The sequence below is a fragment of the Dryobates pubescens genome, chromosome 9 (genome assembly GCF_014839835.1).
Source record: "Dryobates pubescens isolate bDryPub1 chromosome 9, bDryPub1.pri, whole genome shotgun sequence".
Classification (NCBI taxonomy): domain Eukaryota; kingdom Metazoa; phylum Chordata; class Aves; order Piciformes; family Picidae; genus Dryobates; species Dryobates pubescens.
Genome location: NC_071620.1, coordinates 37,904,184 through 37,925,563, shown reverse-complemented (window position 1 = coordinate 37,925,563; position 21,380 = coordinate 37,904,184). Strand labels below are relative to the sequence as shown.

General features: G+C 42.8%; 1 protein-coding gene across 1 annotated transcript in view; it reads left to right on the top strand.

Moving 5' to 3' along the window:
* PHLPP1 (PH domain and leucine rich repeat protein phosphatase 1) overlaps positions 1-21,380 on the top strand; it is a 144,540-nt gene that overhangs the window by 111,637 nt on the left and 11,523 nt on the right. Inside the window, exons 9-12 of the mRNA XM_054164072.1 lie at positions 665-760; positions 3,857-4,012; positions 15,080-15,280; positions 16,311-16,473. Of these exons, the coding sequence (XP_054020047.1) occupies positions 665-760; positions 3,857-4,012; positions 15,080-15,280; positions 16,311-16,473 (616 nt within the window). The remainder of the gene's footprint in view (positions 1-664; positions 761-3,856; positions 4,013-15,079; positions 15,281-16,310; positions 16,474-21,380) is intronic.

Genomic DNA, 21,380 nt, shown 5'->3' with positions numbered 1-21,380 from the left:
GGATAAATTTAGATTGGGCATTAGGAAGAAGTTGTAGAATATGTGAGTGATAGGACACTGGAACAGGTTGCCCAGGGAGGTGGTGGAAGCCCCATCCCTAGAGCCATTCAAGGTCAGGCTTGAGGAGTCTCTGAGCAACCTAATCTGGTTGGAGATGTCCCTACAGGGCAGTTGGACTAGGTGATCTTTAGAGGTCTCTTCCAACCCAATGCATTCTGGATTGTGTGAAGTGACAATCTCGTTATTAAAAAGTCTGCTTAAAGCACTCCTGAGCTGTTGAGGGTGATCATAACAATTAATGATGTGTTTCAACTGTGTAGGATGCGAATACCTTCTGAGGAGTAGCTCACAAAAAAAGACATTTCTTCATCCTCAAATTTGATACTTCTTCCCCATTATCTTGGAAGTGGCTTCTCCCATTTCCTTCATGACCGCACATCTAGGCAGATGGTAATAAAGCTGATGGATTTCTTGTCCTCTTGCTGAGGACCCTACTGCACTGGTAGTGGCCTTGGATAAGAAGAGGTGATACAAACTCATAGCAAACGTTATATAGCTGGTAAATTTCCTGCAGGTATCTGTATCTCTCTTGAGGCTGTATTCTTAATAGCCTTTACATCTCAATTATCTTTTAGTTACACTTGTTGGTGTTCTTTATTCATAGAAATCACCTGGAAAACCTGCCTGAGTGGGTATGTGACAGCAGGAAACTGGAAGTATTGGATGTTGGCCACAATCGGATACGTGAGCTGCCTGCCCGGTGAGTCTTGCAGACTAGTTCCACACCGTGGAACAGGATAAGCAATTCAGAAATAATTGCTGATTCAGTGTTTAGCTTGTTCTAGTGATTGTCAGACCCATTTTATCTCTTGTTGGATTTTATTTTTACCATGTGGGGTGTCATCATGCCTCAAGCTTCCACCCAGCCTTTCTTCTCTTACTTTCATGTAGAGAAAGCAGTGCCTTTGAACTCAGGTGGGATTTTGAAGCTGTTCACGTGACTGTTCAGGCAAGAAAGTCCTTCATTTTTAATACCAAATATTAAATATTTACAGCCACAACTTTGCATGACAGTTTAGAGACCCAGAACTTGCAATTTCGTTTCAGTGGTGCCTAGAGACTCCAGTTCATAGCCCTGTTTAAGAGGAAAAGGTGAAAGTCACATCAAGCAAGCCAACTCCTGCAAGGAGAGCAGTCTTCTTCACTGCAAAGATGATTACATTTCCCAGAGTCTAAACTTAAAATTGAAAAATAGAAATGGTAGGAAATCAGGAAGGAAAATAGGAGTTGAGTTTAAATAATGAATGACTTTTATTAGTTCTTTATTTTTTTATTCTAGAGAGATCTCTTTGCAGTTGAGTGTACTGGTCAGGTGCTAGTGTTGAGAATTTTTAAGTCCCTAGCTTCACTGGAAGAGAGCTATCATTCTTGTCTGCTCTGTACCCTTCAAATGAGGCTGTGAAAGAGAAAATACTGAGCACAAAGGGTGAGATTGTGCAGAGACATTGAAGATTGGAGACAGCTAGTATATGATGAGCTAGTAAGTATTTTCCTTACAGAGCTCTACAAGATGGATGAGCATTAGAAACCAAAAAGTACATTTTTGTCTAGGTCAGATGAATGTGCTATATGGTGTAAACTGTCCGAGTTTAGTGTCAAAAGATGTCAGGAATGTGGGCAGAAAAGGCTGAGGAGATGTACAGAGCACACTGATAGACTAACATGCAGAATATTAATCCCTTTGTTTCTTTCATGCAAAGTGAATCTGTGCCTGCCCAGAAGGTGAGGGGACCAAAAGTTCACTTGGCTTTCGTTTGCACTTCATAACAGCAAGGATTATTAAGGCATGCCGGATATCTTTGGGAGATTAATGATTAGCTGAAATTAGGTACAGTCAACATCCCACTTGTCTCTCCTGCCATCTTATCATTAACCCCAGGAAATAGCTTATCTTTGAAAGCTATGCTTTGAAAGCATCTTTGTAGTATGTGTCTAGATAGCTTAGCTCCTAATAAGTCAGCTCACTTTTAAGGCCCAGTTCAAAACACAAGCTTTCATGTCTGTTAAACTTGAGAGAAATTTGGAGCTGGATTCAAAAGCAACTGGTCAACCATAAAGACTTACTGTTGAGTATCAGGTAAACACTAGTGCCCAGGTAGTGCACTAATGTTGCTGTGCACTGCTCTGTGCTTTTCCTTCTACGTAAAACAGCACTCTGAAAACCTGTGAACTGAGTGAGCAGGACTCTATAGGAGAATACTTGCAACTCTAAACACAAATGTTCAAACCTTGCCTGACCAGCAGTTTCCTGGAAGGTTGAAGGTTGCACCTAATCTAAACACACTGTGATTGATACTGTGTTCATTTAACTCTTTAAACAGATGAACATAAGGGAAAAGGCTTTCACGCTGAGGGTAACAGAGTGGTGGAACAGGCTGCCCAGGCAGGTTGTGGAGTCTTCTTCTCTGGAGACATTCAAAACCCACCTGGATGCATTCCTGTCATCCTAATCTGCTGGGGAGCTTGGACTAGATGATCTTTCAGGGTCCCTTCCAACCCCTAACATTGTGTGATTAAGAAAGGAAATAATACAGAAAGGTAAATCTGTAACTGAGGGTGATTTTCAAGTAAAAGCAGAGTGAAACTAAAATGGTTAAATGACAAATCTGTAACAGATCTGTTTATCACTGTGTGGTAAGTCTTTCCACCCTGTGTTGAGCCCTCTGGAATGATGTGACTGACCGTTGTCTTGTATCCAGGGTCATCATGCCGACAATCCAGCCAACTGAGATAACTGTTAACACTGGAATACAGATACAGAACATGACTGTATCTGTCAAGGGGGAAATACTCAGTGTACTTCAGTGATGGTTTTGGCACGATAATCCGATGACCTGATGTATTGTAGGGAAGGAGCAGGGAGGCTCTTTACGTGTATTTGGGTCATTGCAACAGAGGGAAGATTTTTGCTTTAATGCTGAGTAATTGGAGAGTCTTTGATTGAAACAGTTCAGCGTGAGGCACAGACTTGGCAGATTAAACAGTACAGTAGTGGGAATGTAAGGCAGGTGGCAGATGAAGAGAGTCTTTTTTTTTCCCAATTTGCTGAAAGTGCTTCCCATTCAAAATCAAGAGTCCCTCCATTCTTGTGGTCTTTAGGTGCAGATTTTAAACTTATGTAGTTTATACTGCAAATTTTAGCTTTTTGAATTTGTTCTTCTGTCTTCATGTTCTCCTCTTTTCCCCCTCTGCTTCTCCCCCAGTCCCTCAAAAGAAAAATGGAGCAGGAGGATGGGACTCCAGGTCATCTATGGCTTGTGAAAGCTCAAGAAAGTAAAGCCGATTAGATAAATTTCATTCACTATAGAACAGGAAAAGGAGGCTTTATGCTAGTCTGGTATTAGAAAAGGAAAATGGGGGGCAGGGAAATGCATTGGATTATGAGTCAGCACATGATGAATAAAGCAATATGAAGTTTGTGGGGCGACTAGTGATTTCGCCTACACTTCTGAAGTTCTCCCATTAGCCAGGGGGATCCCACATGTGCAGTTTTCTGCAGCCATTGTTAGCAATTACCTCCCTCACTGTCGTGCTTCTGTATTCATGTTTTATACAGTGCAATAAGATAACCCTGTCTCACTACTTTCACTCCTGAGTCATCCTTAAACCTCCTTCCCTGTCTCTGAACAACCTTTTCGAGAAGTTGGTGGAGAGTGGGAAGACCTTCTTGCTTCTGTGCGTAATTAATACCATGTCTGCTAATCGGTTGGCTGAATCACTTTCTTGTAATCTCACACCTAAAGCAACTCTTTGGTTTAGGTTTTTCTCTCATTGTCTTTAATTCTCTTTTCCTAAGGTTGTTCTACAATAGCAGTTTGCGTAAGCTGCTGGCTGGACATAACATGTTGGGAAGGCTACCAGATCGCCTCGAGCGAATGCAAGTGGAGGTCCTGGACGTGCAGCACAACCAGCTCCTTGAACTGCCATCTAACCTGCTTTTGAAAGCAGACAGGTAAACATAAAGAAATGTGATTTCCACTTGGGTGTGAGGAACCTTGCTTTGTGTGTTACTTCCTAGCCAAAAGGGTTATCTGAGGCTCCCCTAATGTTCAAGTTGCTAAGCTTTGTGTGGTAAGATGTCTGCCTACCCCACCAAAACACTCTACTTTTGTTGCCTTATATGGTTACTTCTTTTTCCCCACCAAGTTCTTGCTGAACACCTACTTCTTGAAATCTAGCTGTGAAGTGAAGAACATGCTATTTTCTGCTGTGTACACTGAGATGAGTTAGTGGCAGTTTCTTTACATATTTCTTAGGCTTGTTTGATGGACTGTGAAAGCTGGGGTTGTTTTTTTTACCTCTTTTCAGTCAGAGGCTAGAACTTATTTATACCTGTCAAACAAAAGAAAATCTCTGCAGAAGTCTGCCAGAGTATCATAGTTGTTTCCCCATCCTTGCTTTCTGTATTTTTTTTCCTTTATGCTTTTCAGATGTTTGTCACTAATTTAGCTGGTGTCACCACTTAATCTGCTTTTTGTGGTGGTTTTAGGTGGTTGAGGAAAAAATCCAGAGTGGAGTCCTCCAGGAGGACCAGAAAGGTCCAGGGATCGACCAGAAAACTTAATTTTGTTGCTCAATCCTGTAATCCTCCTGTCTCATTATAAATTTGCAGCAAGGCCAACTCGGTCTCTTTTCTCCCTCCTTTCGGCTCTCCATAGGGAGTCCTTCTCTGGCAACATGGTGGAGGAGGCCTGTTTGTGGCCTTCAGGAGTCCTGACTAATTTTCCCTGTGTGATCTTAGCCTGCTTAGGCCTAATGGGAGGGAGAAAAGGAGCACTGGGTTTGTGGTTTAGTCTGGTTGGGGGAAAGTTTTGGGCAGTTCTCATGTATCCTGTACATGGATTAGGTGTGAAGGATTCATCTAGTCTGTATTTTCCAGTATAATTTTGAATACAATTCTGTATTTCTCTCCAATTCCATGAGAGCATCTTTATTTTACTTCCCTTGGGAAGTAAAATTATTTGTCTGCTCTTTAAACTAAGGCAGGTTTCATGCTCCTGTTTCTTTAGTCTTAGAGGCTTCATAACCTATCTTCCCGAGTATGAAGCTGCCCTGTAAAGTGGCTGTGATGGAGATAGGGAGGTCAGGAGCGGGATGGTGGATGGGCTTGCCCTGCTTGATGTCAGTGTTCCTTGTGCCTCTACGCTTCCACATATAGTAATGGGATTTTTGAGTGCTCAACTCATGCATAATTTAACAGGCAGTGAGATTGTGTGCTGTGAGGTTTTATTTCTGATCCTAGCTGTGACAAAAAGAATGCATAACTCCCAGGTCTTTTTAGGTAGAGAACCAGAAGTAGTGATGATTTCACTGCTACAGCTCTTCACCCAATTAAGAGTATTGTGAAACCTCTACTTTTATACTGTTGTTTATTCTGTCTTGACCCTCTGGGTAAATTTCCTTGGGTTTGCAGCATTAGGAGATGGAGAATTAGGTTGGTGGTTGAGATTAGTTTCTAAACGAACTCTTAACTTGATTTACCCTTGAAAGGTGATGTTTTGAGGAACTGATCAGTTAGGTTAAAAATTCTTTCAGAAGGTGAACTTTACTGGGGCAGGGTTTGGGTTCTGATTTGTTTTGAAGAACCTTAAAATAATTTTTGTACTTAGTTTATTTGTTTGTTTGTTTAACACTATTGCATACCTGTCCACATTCAAGCCTGTACCATCTTTGAAAGAAATTAACATCAGAGTAATTTTTCTGATAATCCATTTACTGTTTCAGTTGAGACTTTACATAGCAGTGCAGTCACAGTATTGAAACTTAGCATTGTTACTGCTGTAATAATTGTGATCATCTGGCCCATTTCTGTTTCGAAGTGGTGGCTTTCATAGCCTGCTCCTTTGGCAAGGATATTTCACATCAGCAGCTGTAATTGTTTTGTGGGTGACTTCCAACTACTGTACGTTGCAGACTCCATGAACTTCACAAAGAGAACCTCATAAAAGTTACAATAGTGTGTCAAAAATAAAGCTATTTACAGGGCTCAAGTTGAAATTCCTATCTATTAACTTGGAAAGGAAAGAAATGTTTAGGTTTGAGCTACAATATAACAGATAACTTTTTAGGGTCTTGGTTTGGGTTTTGGTTTTTGTTGGGTTTTTCTTTCCTGTGATGCCAATAGGAGCAAGTTCAGGCTAAATTTAGGACTAGGGGTAGATTTCCAGGAGTTTTATGAAAACATGCTAAGAGATAAAACTCCAAAACATATTGAATCACAGTATTAAATGGCTGATTCATGCTTTGGGGCATTATGCCCTCTGCAGCTTTCAGGTAGTACCGGGCATGTGTTTTCCAAGTCTTCTGTGGGTATTAACAAAGACATGTACCATCACAGGAGATGAACAGAGCTTACCCATTCTGGCATGCCAACACTGTTGTAGCCTTCCTTGCTTGTGATGATAGGAAAAGCAGTTGCCTTGGGTGGGGTTTCCCCCTTGTTCCCTACCTGTTTATTGGTTTAGATGACGTGGATTGCAAATGGATTGTCTGTTCTGGTTCCCCTACAACTGCTGCAAAAGTAGTAACTGAAGGAAAACAGCAGATTAGTGCCCAATATCCAAGTTACAAGTTTGGAGTGTCCTACAGGAAATAGCTGTGGTTTTGTTTTCAAATGTTTGCATCTCTCCATCTGCTAAGTGTCAAGAGAAATGGGTTGGGGCCAAGGAAGGGTATTCAGGGGCTCTTCTTTTCTTTTTTCTATTCTTTTCTATTCTACTCTTTTCTTTAATAACAAGGTAAAATTCTTCTCTTCTTCAAACACTCCCTGGGAAGAACAATCTATACTGACAGACATGCCAAGAGAACTGAGTTTTGTTAGTCTGCCGTGGTCTCTACCAGGCATATAATGTTGGGCAAACTGCTTTACCTTTCAGAACCTTTCTCTCTCCATAAAATGACTTCCTTTTGCAGCTTTGCAAAGATTAGATTATTTTTTTGGAAAGGTACTCAAGTCTGTGCAACTGACAGATGAGATCCTGCCTGGATATGAAGTGTCATGCTGTGAATTATAAACGCTTTTCTTCTTCTCAATCTTCAATGTTTGATGGAGTGGGTGTGAAGTGCCTTGGGCAAACTTCAGCACAAGCAGTGGTGGTCTTTGACATCTCGAACATCTGAAAAAGGGAGAGAAATGGGTATGTTGGTGTACAAAGAGAATATTGCTTTCACCAAAATCAAATAACGATCAGAACAAACAAAAAAAACCCCAAAACAACTAAAAACACCTGGGAAAGCTCTGTTCTCTTCACAGAAGAACCTGGTCAAGGGAGCTGAGACCCCCACCTTGAATCCAGTTCTGGAGCCCCTATTACAGGAAAGATATGGATGTGCTGGAGTGTGTCCAGAGAAGGGCCACAAGGATGATCAAAGGAGCACCTCTCCTATGAGAACAGGCTGAGAGAGTTGGGGTTGTTCAGTCGGGAGAACACATTGGCTCCAAGGAGACCTTATTGTGGCTTTCCAGTATCTTGAGGAGACCTACAAGAAAGCTGGTGAGGGACTTTTTAGGATGTCAGGTGGTGATAAGACTAGGGGCAGTGCAGCAAAGCTAGAAATGGGTAGATTCAGATTGGATGTTAGGAAGAAGTTCTTCCCCATGAGGGTGGTGAGACACTGGAGAAAAGGTTGCCCGGGGTGGTGGTGGAAGCCCCATCCCTGGAGGTTTTTAAGGCCAGGCTGGGTGTGGCTCTGAACAACATGATCTAGTGTGAAGTGTCCCTGGCCATGGCAGGGGGTTTGGAACTGGATGATCTTTGAGGTCCCTTCCAGCCCTGACAATTCCATGACTCAGTGAATAGTGCTTTCCTGCCTTAATCCCTCCGAACCCACAAAGATGCCATTCTCTGGTGAAGAGTACAATTTAGGGATATTTTTTGTCTTTTTTTTTTTTTTAATTAATTTTCTATTTTAAACTGTTACTTGAGGAGAAACTGAGGACTAGCCTATGAAACATTTCTCTGACCAACACAGAACTTGGGTCTGTTGATTGCACTGGAAGTATGCACATCTTGATCACATTAGCAAGGATTTCTCTTGTAGGGTGAGGATTTTCTTGGCAAGATGAGCGCCACAGGAGGCATCCAGATAATCTCTTCATTTCTCATTACCAGATGCTGCAAAACCAGAGAACTCCTGTGTTTGCTAGGGCTGATGGGGAAAACTCCCAAGTTGAGTCCTAAAGCCACTTTTGTGCACCTGCATTCCTGCCTGCCTTTCATTTCTGTGCACACCGCTTCATCTGTTGTGATGCTTTTTCTGCTCTCTCCAGCTCTCATACAGACATTTCACTGCTTTCCTTAACCAGCTTGCAGCAAGCTACCATCTTGTGACGTGGAAACTGTAGTACAGAATGCTCTTTGGATGAGCATTCAAGAGCTTTAGCTGGATATGTTAGAAAAGCAGTGGCAGAGGTCAGGAGGGTTTAAAAATAGAGACAGTGGTGAAGGGCAAAAGGTTTGCCTTGTGCCCAAGCATGCGTTCCACTTAGTGTGACTATTTTCAATACAAATCAATAAAGCAGCTGTTAGACTATTTAAATCAGTTGTGTGGTGAAGATGTGTAGCTGTGATGTGCACAGCTTAAACCTTGGGCTTTGATTTGTAGTATCTGATAGTGGCCAGCTGTGGTGGCAAAGCCACTGTCACCTATTCAAAGCCCATCTAGGCTCTCGTCTGCACGATTCTTGTTTTCAGCTTGGTTCAGCTGTTCATATCTCTTTTGACTTTGTGTGTTTGGTTGTTATTTGACTTGATATAATTAGGTTTGGGGTTTTGGTGTGTTTGGGGTTTGTTGTTTGTTGGTTTGGGGGTTTGTATGTGTGTGGGGGGTGGGGTTTTTGTTTGTTGGGTTGGTTTGTTTGTTTGCTTTCTGGAGTTCTGGAAGCTGACCAAGATAAACTTGCACTTGTTTTTTGCTGTTTCCACCCACTGTGGCTGCTTCCATTTGATGCAAGTATTCAGTCTTATCATGGATGTAGAGAAGTGAGGGAGGAAACAAAGTCAAATGAATGCTAAGAGCTATTTGAGTGTTTAACACAGAGCTTTTATGGCAGAAATGCTTAATTTTATTGTTTCTTCTTTTTTTGCTGGCAGGTTAGGGTTTGCAAGTGGATATACTGGAAACTGTGAAAATTCCAGTTAATTAAACAGCTAAAGATAGGTTACAAAGTAAGAACTTGAGGAGACAACAGCAGTTAAGTGGATGTTTGGCAGCCTATCAACAGGAAGGGGATTCACTTGAATATTTCCATCTATTTATTTATTCTAAAGGAGGAGAAATGCTCTCTTCTGCACAGGCTGGCAGAACTGCCTTGACTTTATTTCACCCTCACATCCCCTTCTTTTCCCTGCCAGACATGCTTAGCTTACAGGATTCTTCCTTGCACACCTGCTACCACTATCATAAATTACTTCAGGATTAGGCAGTCAGAAATTGAGGGCAAATCTCTGCAGTAAGGACTGAAGAAGAAATGTTGTGCCTTGATTGCTGTGTGCTGATGGAGATCTTGGGGCACAGGCCAAAGTGGAGATCTTGATTTCTCTGCATATTCTCTTTTTGCAGCTTGCAATATTCTTTCCAACTCTTATCAGTGCTTTCAAGCTAAGTAAAGTGGCTTTGATTTGCTGCTGCTTCTCCATTGGATGCAGTTGCTGTGCTGCTCCTTTTAATGTTGAGCATTCCTAAGCTTTTTGGAGGACTTGCACTTTTCAGTGGTGGCTGTGTCTTACAGCAAGCCAAGTTTGCCAAACTGCCTTAGAAAACGGTGAGGATTTGGGAGATGGCTGTATTCTCACAGCTGTCTATATTCAGCTTTTGTATGTGCTAGAAGTAGATAATTGTGTTAAAATTTTCAGACCTTTTGCCATTTTCAGTGGAATTTTTTTCTTCCTCTGCTTTTTGGAAGTTTAGGCTGAGATCAGAATCCTCTGGGTTTAAATGGGGAATGCATGTGACTGTATATTAGGCCTTTTTTGTTGAGTTAGATCTATGTCCTTGATCCCAGACTATTCTTTAGGATAGTCTTTTTGTTCTGGTTTAGAGAAATTAAATCTGGCAAGGGGTTGGACTTTAATGCCCCATAAAATCAAAGGTGACACACTCCAGAGGGAGATCAATGTTTGTATTGCTACTCCAGAGGAGAATTTGCACCCTGTCAAAGCTGAAGAATTCTGGCATCTCCCTGCCAGCATACTCATTTTGTTCTTCATCTCTGACACTCTTAGTACTTGTTAATTCATACTCTCCTTGCTATATTGTACTCTGATATGTGCACAGGCTGCTGAGTTCAGGTTTTTGTAGTGATGCTGTGCTTTTTGTTCATGAGCTTGTGGTTTAGTGTGTGGGTGAAATTGGGAAGGGAAACAATTAATTTTGGACTGAGCTTTAATACTTGACATTCTGCTTCCATCTGATAAACAATATGAGTGGGATATCTTCAAGGAACATGAATCAGTTTAAGTCCATACACAAGAGAGATGGTAATAGTTGTGCCCAAGTAAATTTCCACTCCTGGGGAGGGCGTTTGTAAGATGGATGAAGAGAAAGAAATAGAGGAGTGGAAATAACCTGGAGGATGACTTCTGTGTTAAATTAGTGTGAGGAAAAAACTTGATGGGCACATACTGGGAGTTTTGAAACCTCTTTTTTTTCTTGACATAAGATTATAGCATAGACTGGACAAAGCTTTGGCAGTAACAATCTGCTGGCTCTTTCTGTTCTCTGCCCAAAGATTGGGGGGTGTGTCCCTGTTCTCTTTTTTTAATATAGAGAATATTGAAGTAATTGTTGTTTCAGAATGTTTTTACCATTTTAATGTAACAGCTGGTCCAAAAGGACATGTAAATAAGCAGCAGTTATTTTAATTCTGATGATGTCAGCTACTGACAGAGATCAGTTGTGATGAGCTTAAAACTGTTTTGAGTGCTCCCCAGCTGTGAGTTGTTACACAGGGGTTAGGTGAGATACCCTGCTGCCACAGGGTTCCTGTTCTAGACTATGGCCAAGGTCTTGCTAGCCATCTAAACCCTGGTCACATCAAGGCACTAAAACTGTAGGTCAGGATGATAGGGATTTATTTCCAACATTGTTGTATCACTCTGGAAGACTTGGCAAAAGGGTGAGACTCCGCTCTGGTGAGACCCCACCTTGAGAGTTTCGGAGTCCCGATTACAAGAAGGATCTGGATGTGCTGGATGGTGTCCAGAGAAGGGCCACAAGGATGATCAGAGGGCTGGAGCACCTCTGCTGTGGAGACTTAGCGAGCTGGGGCTACTCAGTCTGGAGAGGAGAAGGCTCCAAGGAGACCATACAGTATCTTACCAGGGCCTAGAAGAAAGCTGGGGATGGACTTTTTAGGATGCCAGGTGGTGACTGGAGTAGGGGGAATGGAGCAAAACTGCAAATGGGTAGATTCAGATTGGATGTCAGAAAGAAGTTCTTCCCCATGAGGGTGGTGAGACACTGGAACAGGTTGCCCAGGGAGGTGGTGGAAGCCTCATCCCTGGAGCCAGGCTGGATGTGGCTCTGAGCAGCCTGGTCTAGTGTGAGATGTCCCTGCCCATGGCAGGGGGGTTAGAACTAGAGGTCCCTTGAGGTCCCTTCCAACCCTGACCATTCTGTGATAAGACTTGGCGAAAGGGTGGGGACATACAGAGCAACAGCTCTTCTCTTTCCCTTCCCTACTGGAAAATAGTTGCAGCAAAGCTGGCTTTTTTTTTCTTTTTCCTTTTCTTTGGGGGGAGAGGGTGGGGCACGAATATGCAAAATCTGGCCACCTCAAGTACCATCAAGGGAGTAACTTGAAATTTCTTGTTGTATTCCACCAATGGAGAAATCTTACTGAAAACGTAAGAGGTTTTGATGAGTCTTTCTCTTGAATTTAAAATGGCTTCAGTAGAGTTAACTGTGTTAATTTCAGCTGAATCACAGCAACATACCTCTTCTTGTTCAGAGCTTTCAGAAGTGTTTTGGGCTAGCTGTACTTCAGCAAACTGAGGTTCTTCTGAACTTCATAGCCGTGGGATGCTCTCTAGGTTATCTGTTGGCTTTGTTTAATTAGTAAAAGAAAGTACCTGCAGAACACTCCAGGGTTTTCTGCTGCAACTTGTGAGGACGGCAGTGAAATACAGATTCCTCTTCAGGGTAGCAGGATGTGCCCTTTCTTGGGAGATGTTTTGCTGACACTTCCTCATCCCCCATCGTATTCCTGTGAAAATTCAGTCCTCCCAGCAGCTTTAAACTTCTTTAGTATGTGAGCTTTTCCAGGCTGAGCTAAAGACAACCATTTTGTACTGTGAGTGGTACAAAAGATATTGTGGCCTTAATGTTAATGAAAGTGCCTTTTTGTGTGGAGAGAAAAGACTTATGATGCATATTAGACTGAAGTTAACAAAGTAATAGCTGTCTGTATTTTAGCCATAGGTGTCCTTGCTGGTGTTTAATTAAGCACAGGAACTGTTGATGTGGTATGCTTCAGTTTAATAATCCAACTTTGAAAGAGCTTAATACAATTTTAGTTTATAGCTTAAGGGTGAAATGGAGCAGCATCTTTTTAGAATAAATAAATAATTTTAGAACCCCTTTCAGCTGCTCATTCCCTTCTCTGTATTAATCCTCCTTCTCCTCCCTTCCTCCTCTGGAGTTTTACCACACTTGTGAATAATGAATGAGCCTGAGGATTAAACTGTGTTTCTCCGAACTGGACTCCTCTGTCTATGTAAAACAGCTAACCTAGTTTCAGTTCTCTGCTCTGTTGAGAGATTTTTGCTTCTAGTGGAAATAGTGGGTTGGGTTTTTTTAAATCCTTTGGCATTCCACATGACCACTCTGTAGTACATCTGACCTTTGTTTGATGCTGAGCAGGTTTCAACCAGCTGCAACTCTTGCAAATCCATTTAATTCGTTAATAGACCTTAAAGGTCAGTGGATTCCTGCATGTATGGGAAAAGTTACCAATATTTCATGACTTCTCTTAAGATGGATGACAGGAGCACACCTACCTTTTGTGTCCTGGTCAGTGGCTTTGTAGGATTCAACCAGCTCATTTCCAGGTCTTGTTTCTTGAATGCAACTTTCCCCCATTGCAGCTGCCTGTGCCTGTTAGTTGGTAAGAGCAGTACAGTCTGGTTTGAAGACAGTCACTGCAGAGTGGCAGGCACACACTTGCAATACACAAGTTCTCTAAGGCAGCCTTTTCTGGAAAGGGGAGGAAGGAAGAGAGGTCTTATTTCTGTTGTGAAGACCTGGCTGGAGTTGGTTACTAAAGGGTAAATAGCCTTCTTTTTTCATTTGCTTTGGAATTGTGTGTGAATTCTAGCCCTCGAGATGCCTAGTGCATGTATTCCTCTAGTGCTGCTGCAATCACCAAACTCCTCTGATGAAAAGTGAATCTTCTGTGTGCAGAACTTGACTGGAAGGAGTGGGCAGTGCTTATGCCTCAACAGGTTTTGTTCCCATCCTGGAAAAAGTCCTTTGACAGAGAAAGAAATAACTTCATTTCTGTGTTGCTTCAGTCCCAGTCCTTGCTGCTTGTGATAGGAGTGCAGAAAATATTTACAAGGGCTTGTGCTCCTTTGGGGAGCAGGGGAAGGGCACTCAGGAATCACACAGAGATCGGGCTGTCTTGCTGCATATATCAGCAAGCACCTAAATTTCATAATTTAATTTACTATTAGGACTCTTTCCCATTTAAATCTAACTGGCAAATTACTGCTTGGTCTCAAGAGTTGACTGGTTGGTTGGTTTGATTTGGTAGGGTTTTGTTTGGGTTTTTTTTAATGTGATTGCATCTTTTTGGTTATCCCAAGTGTGATTGTGTGGTGCATCTTTTTAGTTACCCAAATAGGCAAAGAAGAAATCTTTGTCTTTTGTTTTCAGGCCAGCAGGTTTAAACAAAATACTGTCTGCAACCTACCCACTAGAGAGCAGTGAAGGGGAACGTACCCAGCTGGAGAGCAATGAAGGGGAAAAGGACCTAGGAGACCTAGTGGGTGGAAGGTTGACTGTGAGCCAGCAATGTGCTCTTGTGGCCAAGAAGGCCAGTGCTATTTTGGGGTGTAGTTAGTAGGTCGAGAGAGGTTCTCCTCCCTCTCTAATCTGCTCTGGTGAGGCTGCATCTCGAGGTGTGTCCAGTTTGGTGTCCCTCAGTTCAAGAAGGACAGGGAACTGCTTGAAAGAGTGCAGCAAAGAGCCACAAAATAATGAAAGGTGTGGAACATCTTCCTTATGAGGAGAGACTGAGGGAGATGGGGCTCTTGAGCTTGGAGAAGGGGAGACTAAGAGTTGAGCTCATTCACGTTTATAAATATGTGAAGGGTGAGTGACAAGAGGATGGACCCAGACTCTTCTCAGTGATGCCCAATGACAAGGGGCAATGGGTGGAAGTTGAGGCATAGGAAGTTCCGTGGGAAGATGAGGAAATTTTTTTTCACTGAGAGAGTGACGGAACACTGGAACAGGCTGCCCAGGGGGGTTGTGGAGTCTTCCTCTCTGGACATACTCAAAACCTGCCTGGATGTGTTCCTGTGTGATCTGGTATAGGTGATCCTGCTCTGGCAGGGTGGTTGGACTAGATGATCTTTGTCTGTGATTTAAAATGCTGCTGGCTTTTTGCAGTGACGACTTTTAATCACCTGAAGGGCAGCTGTGGTCTCACAGGTTATTGATGATAAATTCAGAATTTATGATGTGTAACAAATATGGAAATGATATGGTTTGTTATTGCTCTTACCTGTAGGAACTGTTGGTAATGTTGGAGGTACTGAGGTCTTGATATGGGTTAGATACATTTTGACCTATTCATTTTGCTGATGTTTTGTTTGTACAAATCTGTTCCTTTTAATCAGAAGTTTTATTTATATAATTCTAGACTTCTGTTCTTCCTGTCTGTTGTTGTGAATTCGTTGCTTTTGACCTTTGCTTTATAACTATCTTACTCTTAAAAATAGTAATTTTATTTATACTTCTGGATAAAACCTGCAGGATGTTTCACTGAACTCCCTTATGCAACTTCTCTTTGCAGCCTGAGATTTCTTAATGCCTCTGCCAACAAACTGGAAATGCTTCCTCCAGCCACTCTTTCTGAAGAAACCCATAGCATCTTGCAGGAGTTGTATTTGACCAATAACAACCTCACAGATAAATGTGTACCCTTGTTAACAGGCCATCCACACCTGAAAATTTTGCACATGGCTTACAATCGCCTACAGAGCTTCCCTGCGAGGTAAGTAACTGATTTCACTGCCTCTGGCCCACCAGTGGGTGGGCATCATGAAATATTTTCACAGCAAGAACTAAATTGCACAGAAATGTGATGGCACAGGCTGTATTTTGCATGTAGTGATATACTGCAGTGGGTGGATTCACCTGCTATGCCCTCTTGAACGTTGCTACCATCTCTTACATTACACAGACAAGTAAGTACTACGTCTTAGTTGGTGTGTTTCGATTGCATCTGAAACCCTTTCCAACCGGACTAATTCAGCATGACCACAGTATGCTTTTGAAGTCAGGCAAAGGGGGTCTTCTGTTTTCCCTGGCTTGGTCGCTTTGCTTACACCTGGTGGTCTTCTTAGAAGGCATTTGTGAGCATAGCTGTCTGGAAATGTCATCTTCAAGAGGACTAAACTCCACTAGGGAAAAATCCCTTAACTCCAGAAGGAGATTCTGCCTTGGCAGCAATTCCTGTACTTGGAATTCACTCTGTTTTAATCAGAAATCTTTCAAGTGTAAGTTGTGCTGGAAGGCTGGTGCTGGAAGGCTTTCAACCTTGGAAAAGGTTGGTGGTGTAAGGCTTTCAACCTTGGAAGAGATGCAAATAAATAGAGGCATCTCTGTATTTGTGTGTTGTTCTGAGCAGCTGCACCTCAGTGACAAGGGGGAAGAAGGGAGACGAATTGAAGGGAGGGGCTGAGCAGGGCGCTTGGGGGTGGAGGTGAAAATTTGGGTTGAAGTGAGAAACTAGGGTTGAAAGAATGGGGAAGAAAAGAGAAAGAAGAGTGAAAGGGAGCTGGTAAATGGGGAGTGTTAAGCAAAACAAGAATTTGAAAGTAGCATTAACAAAACATTGACAGAAGCAGCACACATTTTGTTCCACAACTGTGTTAGTGTCTGATGTGAAGAGAGGTGATAGGCACTGCTGTGAACGAGGATCAGAATCTCTGATTTTATTTTCTACTGCTCTTACCATCACTCCAAAATAAAATATGCATGTCTATTAAAAGAAAAAAAATCTCAAACTCTTGTTTTTGTAGCAAAATGGCCAAGCTGGAAGAGTTGGAAGAAATTGATATTAGTGGGAACAAACTGAAAGCCATTCCAACAACCATCACGAACTGCAGACGTATGCATACTGTAATTGCTCATTCCAATTGCATTGAAGTCTTCCCAGAAGTCATGCAGCTTTCTGAAATAAAGGTAAGGAAAGAATGTTCTTTGGAATAAGCAAGTATAATGTGACTTTACCAGTTCTGTTCTCCCCTCAGGTCTCTCATTGCTACAGGATAGAGTATTCTCAGAAATTACAGACATCTGACAGCTGCTTTCTTCTCTGAGGTCATATGCAAAGTATTCATCTCTATGCTGCCCCAGAGTGGAATGGAAGAAGGGCCTGAAAAATCTGATTTTGCACTCAGCTTCACTAGATCCTATCTTCTCTGCCAAATAAGTGTTAATTGTCTTCCTGTGACAGTCTGTTATGATACAACTTAGATATCTGGCAAGAGCTACGTGTAATTAACTCTTGCTACCTTGGCAACTGGTTGTGTAGGAATGGACTTTGTTTAGAGTGCATGTTAAAAACTGCTGAAGCTGCAAAATGAGATGGGCCTTGAGGACAGAGATAAATTGCAGAAGCACAGGATTTGAGTATTTAGGCAAGCTACTTTAATTTTCCTAATTGCAGACATATTTTGCACAACTGGAGGAATGCATAAGCAGTCTCTTGTAGGCATTTCCAGAAGTAACTTTGTGCTTCTCCTGACACTTCTTTTTGTGGGATACATTCTTTGCCTGACCACACTGAAGGGCACTACTGCTTACCTTGTGTGAGTTGATTGCCTGGCTCTAGAGCAAGAGTATTTCACACTGCATGCTGCTGTTTCCACTGGCCAGAACTGGGAGTCAGTTAACTCACAGTATACAAAAGCTAACTCACAGTATACAAATCTTGTGATCTGGCAGAGAATCTGTCATTCTCCAAGGCTGAGAACTGATTACCTATTCATGGGCTCAAAGGAACTGAAGTATCCTTCAGGCACTCTATAAAGTCAAAAAGCGAAGTTCCCACACCGCCATGGATGCCTCGGTGGCTGGGGTCAGGCAAAGCAGCAGGAGCAATGTGTAAAGATGAGCTTTGTGGTTCTAGCCAGGAAATGTCGAACTTGTGGGTTTTGGAATACTCCTCCCTCTTTGGAACAATGGCCAGAGGAAGCAGAGGGCCATTTAGAATTAATCAGAAGCAAAGCCTTTTTTCTCAGAGGAAGAATTGGAGTGGTGGAATGAGGCTCTGCATGGTAAACATTTCTTCAAATACATGAGGGTGGTATTAACAAGAAACCCCAAGAAAGCAAGCAAAAGAACCCTGAAACAAACAAAAAGGTAATGTCAACACTGATAGGAAGCAGTCAGGTTTTGTTTTGTGCATTTTAAGGAAAGCTGAATGTTTTATGAAAGCATTAGCATTTAAAGTGCTGCTGTGCCGTAATGCTTAGCTGCAAAACATCTTGGAAGACCTGGCAGTTTCATTCTGCTGGTTCCCTATGGTTACTTCACAGAATCACAGGGTGTTAGGGGTTGGAAGTGACCTCAAAAGATCATCCAGTCCAACCCCCTGCCAGAGCAGGATCACCTATACAAGAGTATACTGGAACACATTCAGGTGGCTCTTCAGTATCTCCAGAGGAGGAGACTCCACGACCCCCCTGAGCAGCCTGTTCCAGTGTTCTGTCACCCTCACAGTGGAAAAAAAATCCCTCATGTTCACATGGATCTTCCTATGCCTCAGCTTCCACCCATTGTCCCTTGTCCTGTCACTGAGCATCACCGAGAAGAACCTGGCTTCATCCTCTTGGCACTCACCCTTTACAGATTTATAAATACTAATGAGGTTACTCCTTAGTCTCCTCTTCTCCAAGCTAAAGAGCCCCAGCTCCCTCAGTCTCTCCTCAAAAGGACTCCCTTAATCATTTTGTGGCTCTTTGCTGGCCTCTCTCAAGCAGTTCCCTGTCCTCCTTGAACTGAGGTGCCCAGAACTGGACACAATATTCCAGATGCAGCATCACCAGGGCAGAGTAGAGGGGGAGGAGAACCTCTTTCCAACCTGCTAACCACACCCCTTCTAATACACCCCAGAATGGCATTGGCCTTCTTGGCCACAAGAACACAATGTTGGCTCAAGGTCTTTAGCAGAAGAAAGATGCATGGATGTCACTGTTTTGGGACTGCAGGAATAGAGTGCATGACTTCATCGACATGGGCACAGTGCTTCACCTTTGTGGAGGGTAAAAAAAGCCTGATACTCAAGCCTGGGTTTTGACTTGCTTGAGATGAGTTCATGTAGTTTCCAGACTGGAAGATGATGTACTGGGCATATGGGTTCTTCTGGCCTCTTGGTTATTTCTCTAGGTCAAGGCTAAATCAGTTTGTATTAAAATGAGAAAGTTTGGATCAGTTATGCTTTCCTACTTGCCCGGGGAGTAAAGTAAGGACTAAATTTAATGCAGCAGTTCCTCTTAGGCTGTTCCTTCAAACAGTGCAAATAAAATCGAAGAAATCCTAACCTGATAAATAATCTATTCACTAGTGCCTGGAGACCAAGAGTTCTGCTGCAGAGTGCTGCTGCCTTTGGCATATTAGGCATTTAATGAGAATGCTGAAATGACTTTTCCAGTTTCTGTACTTGTTACTGCAGCCTGTGCTTCCTTCAAATTTAGAATGGCATTGAGGTGTTGGACACAGCAAGGCCTCTTGGCAGCTTTTTTTAATCTGCCAAGTAATTACTGGTTCTCTGGAAGCAACCAGGAGTTACTCAGAGGGGAAAAAAAAAAAGGCTCTCTGGAATAACCGTTAGGCTATCTACTATTTTATTTGCATGACATTAAACTGATTTCCCTGTCAGGCTTAGATAACATCAGCTGTTTGTTCTTCATAGAGAATAAGGCCTTCACATTAGATGGCCTCAGGATTCAAGAGTTGGGTCAAAAGTTCATTGTTTATAATTGCATGTACTTTGGAAAGCATTAGGAGATTTTTCTTTTCCATATTTTACTTAGGTTATCTCAAGCCTTCTTGCAGCTCAGGAACAAATTTCTCTGAATATACCTACCAAAATGACATAATGGTTGAAAATGTGCAGCTAGGAAAATCCTCCCCCCAGCCCTTCCAGCTTTATTTTATGAAGGTTTTTTTAAGTTTTTCTCTTTCTGCAGGCTGAAAGCATTTAAACAGAATAGATCTGGTTGGAAGAGACCTCAGTAGATCATCCAGTCCAACCCTTGACCCACCATTGACACTAAACGCGTCCCGAAGCGGCAGCTCCATATGTCACGTGAACACCCCAGGGATGGTGACTCCACCAGTGCCCTGGGCAGACCATTCCAGTGTTTGATAACAGTGAAGAAATAGTTCCTAACATCCAGCTTAAGCCTCCCCTGGCACAGCTTGAAACTCTGTCCTCTAATCCCTATTGCTTGTCATCAAGGAGAGGAGGCTGCCCCCTCCTCTTCCTATCATCCCTTCACATGGTTGTGGAGAGCAATGAGGTCTCCCCTCAGCCTCCTCTTCTCTGGACTGAACACCCCCAGCTCATTCAGCTGCTCCTTGTAGGTCATGTGCTCCAGGCCCTTCACAAGTAGAACTTTTTTCCTCTGAAAGATGTGCATAGTTCTTCTGTCCTCTGTCAAGTACCAGCCTGCTCTGTCCTCTCAGATTTTTTTTGTTGGTGGTTTTGTTTGTCTGTTTGGGGTTTTGTGTGTGTGTGTTTGGGTCTTTGCCATTTTCAGGAGTGCTATGCTAGTGTCCTGTAGTTGGGCTTGAAGAGCTGATTTTGTTCTAAAATGCCAGCTTTTCCCATGTGTGTTGGTATTCATCTGGATATGCAGCTTCAAACAATGTCTGTCTGAGCATTTTGTCATTCTAGTGCACTTGTCCTAGCTATTTTGTGTTTAGCTTTAAATTTTTTCACCAATTTTATTGACATCCTATTTTAGTATGAATCTATCTAAAGTGCCACTTCAGTGTTGGGCTTCAGGTTGTGTCCCACTCTTACACCAATGTCAGATGGCAGCAGTGAGCAGAGATGCGCTCCGGTAGCGAGCTCCTCTGCTTAGCAGGTTGAGAACCATCAGGGCATGTAAGAGAGAAATTCTTGGAGTCACACCCTGCCCCCACCATGAGACAAACCCAACAGGCAGATGGAGTTCATGATACAGAGAATTCTCTGCCTGACAAAATGTGGTGACTGAAAGGATAGCTGGAAATGGCAACAAGTTTCGGGCGGTGCAACAGGCACCACAGGTGTGGCCCTCCCCAGGAACTACCCAACCTACCCTGGTGCCTGTGAATAACTGGTACAGTGCTCTGCAAAGGGAAGTGAACAGTGATAAGGATGATGGATTACCTAGATTGGAGGAGTTGCTGATGTTTAGTTGGTCTACACCCTGCATGAAAACCTATCCAGCAAAGAATAAAAGATGGGTCATAGTCATAGGTGACTCACTTCTGAAGGGAGTGGAAGGCCAAAGATGCAGACCAGACCCATTTCCTAGGAAAGTCTGCTGCCTCCTTGGGGCCTGGATTAGTGATGTAAGGAGAAAGCTTCCTTCACTAGTATGGCCCTCAAATTGCTATCTACTGTTGATCAGTTTAGGCAGTGAAGAAGTAGCAACAAGAAGTGCAAGGGCAATGAAGAGAGCCTTCAAGGCGTGGGGACAACTGGTTAAGGCATCAGGAGTACAAGCAGTGTTCTTCTCTATCCCTCCAGTTGCAGACAGTGATGAGGGAATAAACAGGAAGAGCCAGGATATCACTGCCAGCTCTGAGCCTAGTGTTAACAGCAGGACTTCGGGTTCTTCAGTCACGGATTGATTTACAGGACCCCAGGCCTGCTGGCAACAGATGGATGCACCTGTTGCAAATGGGCAAATGGATCCTTGACCAGGATCTCACAAGGAAAGAGCTTTAAACTTAGATTGGAAGGAGGAAGGGCACAGAACTGGTCTTGTTAGAAATGGCATACCAATGTTTGAAGGATGGTGTTCTAGAGAGGTCTTTGCTCTGTCAGTCGAGCTAGGGAATGGAGACCCACATGGCAGTGAAGTTGCAAG